The sequence below is a fragment of the Colobus angolensis genome, unplaced genomic scaffold, assembly GCF_000951035.1.
Source record: "Colobus angolensis palliatus isolate OR3802 unplaced genomic scaffold, Cang.pa_1.0 Scaffold33, whole genome shotgun sequence".
Taxonomy (NCBI): Eukaryota; Metazoa; Chordata; class Mammalia; order Primates; family Cercopithecidae; genus Colobus; species Colobus angolensis.
This window is the reverse complement of record NW_012116599.1, coordinates 13,121,996-13,130,373: the sequence shown is the minus strand read 5'-3', so window position 1 is coordinate 13,130,373 and position 8,378 is coordinate 13,121,996. Positions and strand designations below refer to the sequence as shown.

The window sequence follows — 8,378 nt, the reverse complement described above, 5'->3', positions numbered from 1 at the left end:
GCAACAAGAGCGAAACAAGGAAGGAAGGAGGGAGGGAGGGAGGGAGGAAAGAAAGGAAGGAAGGAAGGAAGGAAGGAAGGAAGGAAGGAAGGAAGGAAGGCAGGTGGGCGGGCAGTAAGGCACTGTTTCCAGAGAAACACCTCAGATTGGGACTCCTAGGAAAGCCCCTGGACGCACCAAGGGCCGCACCTGGTAAGCACATTGATTTCCAGACACCTCTGTCCCTCATGGGCCAGTGGTGGGCCCTTCTGTGGAAGGCTGGCCTCCCCTCCCCAACCCTCCGACTCCAGGGACCCTAAAGGTGGCAGCTTCTGTGTCATGTCATCAACTCGGCCTCCCCAACAAATCAACCAACTCATGACTCAGGGGAGAACAAACAAGCTTTATTTCTCAGAAGAAGACTCATCCTTTCATACGTAGCATAACTCCAAAGGGCTAAACTGTGGGGCTTTGCACTGGTAACTACGGATCATTTTCTGGCATCCTGAACTGACATCTTCACTCATCAACGTCATTCTTGTCTCTCTTCCCCTCCTCAGCTTCTCCTGCATCTTTCAGATTATGCCGAGCAAACTCCTCAAAAACTAAATTTGCATCCTGGTAACTAAAATAAAACAAACAACATTTTGATCATTGCACGCCCTTTGAAGCTGAAACTGAAACAAGATCCTTGATATTTTTGCAACAAAGGAACTGATCAAGGTTTTCCCCATGATAGAACCTGGGAGCACGTCATTTTCCTCAAGGCTTTGTTTAAAATTCCTTTAACTAGCACCAGTGGGAGAAAACAAAGGCACGCACAGAGTGGGCAAGCCCAGCGTAACGGTGCGCGCATGTCGTAAGCACTAGGGAGCAGATGAAAGTAGCAGATGTGCCTCCTGAGCCGGCCGGAGAGCTTGGGATATGTGAAAAGACTCAAAGAGGGGTTTGTGCTGGCGGAGAAGGTCCCAGGGCACAAGTCAGGGCCACATTCAAGAGGCTCACTCACCTTTCCTTAGCTGTAAGCAGGAATTAAAGGGAGGCAGGGAAGAGGGAGAGAGAGACATTTGTTAGTATAAATTCTATACCATAGCTGTACCTAGAAAATGTCTCCCTTTTAGGTGACTTTACGGTTTGAGAGATAAGGCCTAGATACATGTAATTCAGGATCACTGCGTGTAATTCCTGCCTCCCTGCCTTTCCCACTTGAACAGCTTTTCTCCTTGCATTTTATTTTATTTGAGACTGAGTCTCGCTGTGTCACCCAGGCTGGAATGCAGTGACACGATCTCTGCTCACTGCAACCTTTGCCTCCTGGTTTCAAGAGATTCTCATGCCTCAGCCTCCTGAGTAGCTGGAATTTCAGGCATGTGCCATTACGCCTGGCTAATTTTTGTATCTTTAGTAGAGATAGGGTTTCAGCTATGTTGGCCAGGCTGGTCTCAAACTCCTAACCTCAAGTGATCTGCCCGCCTCAGCCTCCCAAGTGCTGGGATTACAGGCGTGAGCCACTGCGCCCGGCCTCTCCTTGCATTTTAAATCACTGCTTCCTTTACAATGTGCCACAACCCTCACCTCCTCAAATGAAACCCCCCCCACCCGTCTCACCTCTAGGATGCTTTCCCTGATCAGCCTTGCCCCCTCTGGTGTCGCTTCTCCTTTCTCATTATTTATTTATTTATTTGAGATGGCATCTCGCTCTGTTGCCCAGGCTGGAGTGAAGTGGCACAGTCTCGGCTCACTGCAACCTCTGTCTCCATTCAAGTGATTCTCCTGTCTTAACCTCCCAAGTAGCTGGGATTACAGGCGCCCACCACCACGCCTGGCTAATTTTTGTATTTTTAGTAGAGATGGGGTTTTACCGTGTTGGCCAGGCTGATCTCGAACTCCTGACCTCAAGTGATCCACCTGCCTTGGCTTCCCCACCTTCCATGTCCTCTGGACCCCATCGAGGTCAGGGTCGCCAGGGTGCCATGAGCATGTGCGCCCTGGCACCTCCATCTGTCAGGCTTCAGAGGGCTGAGACCTGGGACTTGACATTCACCAGCACCCCAGGGCTGGGGTGTGCATTAAAGCTTGAGGACCAACCCCCAGTCACAAAGTTTTCCATGTCTGCTAACACATTGATTTTGTTGTTGTTGGGTTATGTTTTCACATGTGTTGTATCCCCAGACTAACTGCTATTAATTTGAATGGTTTTTGTTCTTTTTTAGCTTTCTGCCCACCTAGTTTTGGGGAGCACAGTGGCGATTTAATGGTGAACCCCTGCTCTTGTCTCTGGTGCCTACCTGGAAGCCAGCACTGGGAGGGACTGTCTATGAGGGTCGCTATGTACAGGGGCCCTGGAGAGGCCAGCTTGTCAAAACATCCCCTGGGCAAGAAATGCCCTGCAGCCCACAGTGCTAAGCGAAGAAATGACACTAAGTGGGACCATCAGCCTTGCAGAGGTAGACAACGAGGATGAATCAAATCAGCAACTTCGGATTCAGTACAGATGCCCTTGACAGCAGACAATACACACTTGGTAGCATGTCACAGCACTTACTTATTACACACAAACTGCTTGGCCCCCAGGCTCCAGCAGGGCTTAACTACATATAGCTTATGCTTTCTCTGCTTAGAATCTTACCAGCCTAGACTCAGGGAGCCGAGAACTAGGCAGAGAAGACAGGAGAGATGGCATTTATCTCTAGAAATCTCATCTATCTCATATCTCTAGAAATCAGAATTTTGTAACCATGGGGTGATTTGTCTTAACCTTTGCGCCCAGAAATCTCACAGTACAAAAGATCATTGTTTCATCCTGACATTGTGATATGTTCGCTGTTAAGGTCATAATGACTGGAACGTGAAAGTTGTATATGGAGAAAGAATTTTTAAAAATTAAGTCAGGCCGGGCACGGTGGCTCATGCCTATAATCCCAGCACTTTGGGGGGCTGAGGTGGGCAGATCACCTGAGGCCAGGAGTTTGAGAACAGCCTGGTCAACATGGGGAAAACCCATCTCTACTAAAAATACAAAAATTAGCTGGGCATTGTGGCACACACCAGTAATCCCAGCTACTCGGGAGGTTGAGACAGGAGAATCACTTGAACTCGGGAGGCAGAGGTTGCAGTGAGCCAAGATTGCGCCACTGCACTCTACCCTGGGTGACAGAAAGAGACTCTGTCTAAAAAAAAAAAAAGAAAAATTAAAGCATAAAGTCTACTCAAATTCCAAAAAACAACCCAACATAAACTATGACCTATCCTCAAGTGACTATCTTTTTAAAGTGCTTGAAAGGAACCAGAAAGCATCTTAATCTCACACCATTAAAAAGTAGTATTTTAATGACACAAGCATAAATGAATTGAAAACATATAGCTAGACTACATTTTTCTCCAAGGGACAGTTTTGGAAAAGTTCACTGAGGGTCTGAATCCAAAATATTTGGAAAAGCTACTTTGAAACAAAGTACTGTTGAGACGAAACCTAAAATGAATAGTGGGGGCTCATTCTAATGTTTAAATGGCATTTCACTATCAATATAGAAAAGCGATTTGTAAAGTATGAGAAAAATAAACCCTGCTTGTTTATACCACTTTTACTTAAAATATCCCTTATTCCTATACTTGTTGAGAGTTCTCATTTAGACAGATCTGTTTTTCTTTCCTGTCAACTAAGCTGCCTCAATGTGAAGAAAATACTTCTTTAGAATTTCTGAGATTTCACCTGTATTACTTGCTGCTTCATTTACCTTTTTAGAAAGAGAATGATTGAGATCAAATTCATATACCATACAATTTACCTTTTCACAGTGGACAGTCTAGTGGTTTTTAATATGCTTTCAGAGTCATACAACTATTGCATAATTTCGTATCCATACAAGAGCCAGTAGATTTACAATTCAAATGAGCTGAGGTGTCCGGAACCCAGCCTGACCCTCTTTTCTAGTATTTTCTGTATTCTTATCATAACTGCCATTGTCAAAAATAGTTATCTTGAGGCCGGGCGCAGTGACTCACGCCTGTAATCCGAGCACTTTGGGAGGCTGAGGCGGGTGGATCACCTGAGGTCAGGAGTTTGAAACTAGCCTGGCCAACATGGTGAAACTCCGTCTCTACTAAAAATACAAAAATTAGCCCAGTGGGGTGGCAAGCGCCTGTAATCCCAGCTATTCAGGAGGCTGAGGCATGCGAATCACTTGAACCTGGGAGGCGGAGGTTGCAGTGAGCCGAGGTTGTGCCACTGCACTACAGCCTGGGTGACAGAGTGAGACTCCATCTCAAAAAAATCCCAGCACTTTGGGAAGATGAGGCAGAAAGAACACTTGAGCTCAGGAGTTCAAGACTAGCCTGAGCAACACGGCAAGACCTCATCTCTACTAAAAATCAAAAGCATTAGCTGAGGGTGGTGGTATGTCTGTAGTTCCAGCTACTTCAGAGGCTGAGGTAGGAGAATGGCTTGAGCCCAGGAGGTCGAGCCTGCAGTGAGCTTGATCACACCACTGCACTCCAAACTGGGTGACAGAGTGAGACTCTGTCTCCAAAAAAAAAAAAAAAAATCTTTTAAATGCCTGTTAATGCTTTCAAATGAAACATGAGGCCTTTCGTTTCCAAATGAAATGCAAAATCCTTGTGCTTTCAAATTGAGTTTTTACCTAAATCATCTTTAATTCTAAATCCAGGTCTGTTGACAGCAGAGCTTCTGCTCTTAAATCATTCTTGATAAAACCTCACGAGATTGTCCCCACCCAAGAGCAAGGATGCTGTGTCTTGCAGACTCCAGCTGAAGTGGGATAATCTACCCAGCTCAGTGCTGAACAGATGGGCTCTCCCTTTCCCGCAGACTATTCGCCTTGTAGATGACATGGAACCTCTTATACCTGGCCACTCCATGCTCTAAGGTGTGGTCAAGAAAGACTAGAAATACATCAACAATAAATCTGCAAGTAGTACATAATTAAAGAAAGCCAAAAAAGGACAAAACTGACCTGGGTCCTCAGGCTGAGGGTGCATGAGGCGGAATGGGACCTCAGTGGCGACTTCACTAGAGAAAAAGAACGAAGATTGGTGTGAACACACACACACACAATTATAAGTAACACAGCACAGACCTATGACTGCGGAGATTCACAAAAGATCCCCAGGCCCAAGCTGAAAGACAAGACAATGCAGTGGGATTTTTTTTCTTTTTTTTGAGATGGAGTCTCGCTCTATCACCCAGGCTGGAGTGCAATGGCACAATCTTGGCTCACTGCAAACTCCACCTCCTGGGTTCAAGCAATTCTCCTGTCTCAGCCTCTCGAGTAGCTGGGACTACAAATGCATGCCCCCATACCTGGCTAATTTTTGTATTTTTGAAAAGTAGAGATGGGGTTTCACCATATTGGCCAGACTAGTCTCAAACTCCTGACCTCAGGTGTTCTACCAGCCTTGGCCTCCCAAAGTGCTGGGATTATAGGCGTGAGCCACAACGCCCAGCCTGCAGTGGGATTAAAAACAAAACAAAACAGAAATGGTCAAGTAGAAATTGGAAAGGTTCCAGAAACTTCACTTACACAGGCACGGCCGAGGCAGCTAGTCTATTTAGGTCTCCCTTACTCCTGTTTACTAGGTACGGTGACTTGATACTGTGAGTGGGGAAGAGGTGAAATCCTGAAGAAAGAATTTTTAAAAAATACTCTTTGCAACAACATACACCGTGTTTCATATGTTAAAATTTCTGCAAGGCTGGTATGTTGCTGGCTGGGCACAGTCTGTTGCTACAGAGCAGAACGGAGACAAGCAGGATCCACTGATTTCCAAAAGCTAAAGGGCTGTGGGGCGACTTGCAATTTACATAAAACAAAGGAAGGAAGTAGAAGGGAAATTTAGAAAAAGGACAAATGGAAAAGTGGAGAGAGGGGATGAAAGAAAGGGTTACTCCTCACTTCACCCAGGACCCAGGGCCTTCTACCCAAGGCTTACCTCCAGCCCAAGCACCTCTTTTTACAATGAAGCCACCCTCATCAGACCCAGGAGCAGATGGGTCTAAAAGAAAAGGTGGAACCTGGGCTCCAGGTGAGGGAAGGAGATGAGAAGAGTTGGGATGATGGAGTACATAAGCTCAATGCTTGTCTCAAACATTTCTTAACTTGCTGCTGCTTTGTGCATAATTTAAAAAGGCAGCCGTCACTGTTTGCAATACCAAAAGGTAGAAACAACCCAAATATCCACCAACAGATGAATGGGATAAACAAAATGTGGTATATCCATGCAATGGAATATTACTGAGCCATGAAAAGGAATGGAGTACTAGTACATGCTACAACATGGATAAACCTTACACTAATGACACTATGCTAAGTGAAAGAAACCAATAACAAAAGGCCACATATTGTATGAATCCATTTACACACAATATTCAGAACAGGCAAATCTATAGAGATAGAGAATAGATTAATGATTATGTCAGACACTATAGGGAGGGAAAATGACAGTGACTGGTTAATGGGTATGAGATTTTCTTTTTGGGTGATAAAAATGTTCTAGAACTAGATAGTGGTGATGGTTGCATAACAGTGTAAACATATTTAATGCCACCGAATCGTGCACTTTAAAATGGTGAAGGTAGGCCAGGCGCGGTGGCTCAAGCCTGTAATCCCAGCACTTTGGGAGGCCGAGACGGGCGGATCACAAGGTCAGGAGATCGAGACCATCCTGGCGAACATGGTGAAACCCCGTCTCTACTAAAAAATACAAAAAAAAAAAAACTAGCTGGGCAAGGTGGCGGGCGCCTATAGTCCCAGCTACTCAGGAGGCTGAGGCAGGAGAATGGCGTAAACCCGGGAGGCGGAGCTTGCAGTGAGCTGAGATCCGGCCACTGCACTCCAGCCTGGGTGACAGAGCGAGACTCCATCTCAAAAATAAAAAACAAAAAAATAAAATGGTGAAGGCTGGGCAGGGTAGCTCACGCCTGTAATCCTAGCACTTTGAGAGGCCGAGGCAGGTGGATCACTTGAGGTCAGGCGTTCAAGACCAGCCTGGGCAACATGGTGAAACCCTGTCTCTACTAAAAATACAAAATTAGTCAGGCACAGTGGCGTGAGCCTGTAATCCCAACTACTTGGAATGCTGAGGCAGGAGAATCGCTTGAACCAAGGAGGCAGATGTTGCAGTGAGCCAAGATCATGCCATTGCACTCGAGCCTGGGCAACACAGCAAGACTCCATCTCAAAAAAATAAATAAAATAAAATAAAACGGTTAAAATAGTAAAATTTACGCCAGGTGTGTGGTGGCTCATATCTGTAATCCCAGCACTTTGGGAGGCCAAGGCAGGATGATCACTTGAGGTCAGGAGTTCGAGACCAGCCTGGCCAACATGGTGAAACCTCGTCTGTACTAAAAACACAAAAATTAGCCAGGTGTTGTGGCACACGCTTGTAATCCCAGCTACTCAGAAGGCTGAGGCGGGAGGATCGCTTGAACCCAGGAAGTGGAGGTTGCGGTGAGCCGAGATCACGTCACTGCGCTTCAGGCTGGGTGACAGAGTGGGACTATGTCTCAAAAAATAAATAAATAAATAAATATAATAGTAAATTTTATGTTATGTGTATTTTACCACACACACACACAAGCTGACTGCGTGGAGTGTGCCAGTTTTCTAGGTGTGCATATGTGTGTCCTTACACAGGCATAGGTCTAGCTGTGGTTCCAAAGAAATGTGGTCCCAAAGAAATGCCTATGAGCCATGGTTCTGTAATGCATCCGAAGGCAAAGCATCATTCCTAACACCTCTGAGCACAACTCTGAGCACAAAATGGTTTCACCAGAAACCATTTTGGAGCCCCAGGTTTGCTGCCTTTGATATTTTGAGAAACAAGCAAACAGGAAGGTGAACAGGCTTACCTGGAGGTGAGCTCTCCCAGAAAGCTAGAAAACACAAAATAAATGCCTGTCGTAACTGCCACAGTGGTAACGCAACCCTTTCCCATGATTCAGAGGCAGGACACAGCCCAGCTCTCATGGTCCTTGCACCCGAACTCACAACGTCCAGGGTCTTTGCATCCCTTCATGTTCAACTTCATTCCTGCTGTCTACCTATGACTTCATCTCTTTCTCAAGATGATTAGTTTAAAACGGGCTGGGCATGGTGGATCATGCCTGTAATCCTAGCACTTTGGGAGGCCGAGGCGGGCGGATCACCAGGTCAGGAGATCGAGACCGTACTAACTAACATGGTGAAACCCCATCTCCACTAAAAATACAAAAAAAAAAAAAATTAGCCAGGTTTGCTGGTGGACGCCTGTAGTCCCAGCTACTTGGGAGGCTGAGGCAGGAGAATGGCGTGAACCCAGGACGCAGAGCTTGCAGTGAGCTGAGATCGAGCCACTGCACTCCAGGCTGGGCAACAGAGTGAGACTCCATCTCAAAAAAA

At 46.0% G+C, this 8,378-nt stretch overlaps 1 protein-coding gene across 2 annotated transcripts in view; it reads right to left on the bottom strand.

Annotated features, from left to right (window-relative positions):
• Nucleotides 1-362: 362 nt before the first annotated feature.
• The window catches only part of SAG (S-antigen; retina and pineal gland (arrestin)), a 41,449-nt gene continuing 33,433 nt past the window's right edge, over nt 363-8,378 (bottom strand). Inside the window, exons 13-16 of one of the 2 annotated variants that reach the window (XM_011952029.1) lie at nt 7,850-7,873; nt 4,953-5,008; nt 989-998; nt 363-604 (exon numbers count right to left, since the gene is read on the bottom strand). In XM_011952029.1, coding sequence (XP_011807419.1) covers nt 499-604; nt 989-998; nt 4,953-5,008; nt 7,850-7,873 — 196 coding nt within the window. In that variant the 3' untranslated portion in view covers nt 363-498. The remainder of the gene's footprint in view (nt 605-988; nt 999-4,952; nt 5,009-7,849; nt 7,874-8,378) is intronic. The other variant, XM_011952028.1, reaches the window with a different exon arrangement.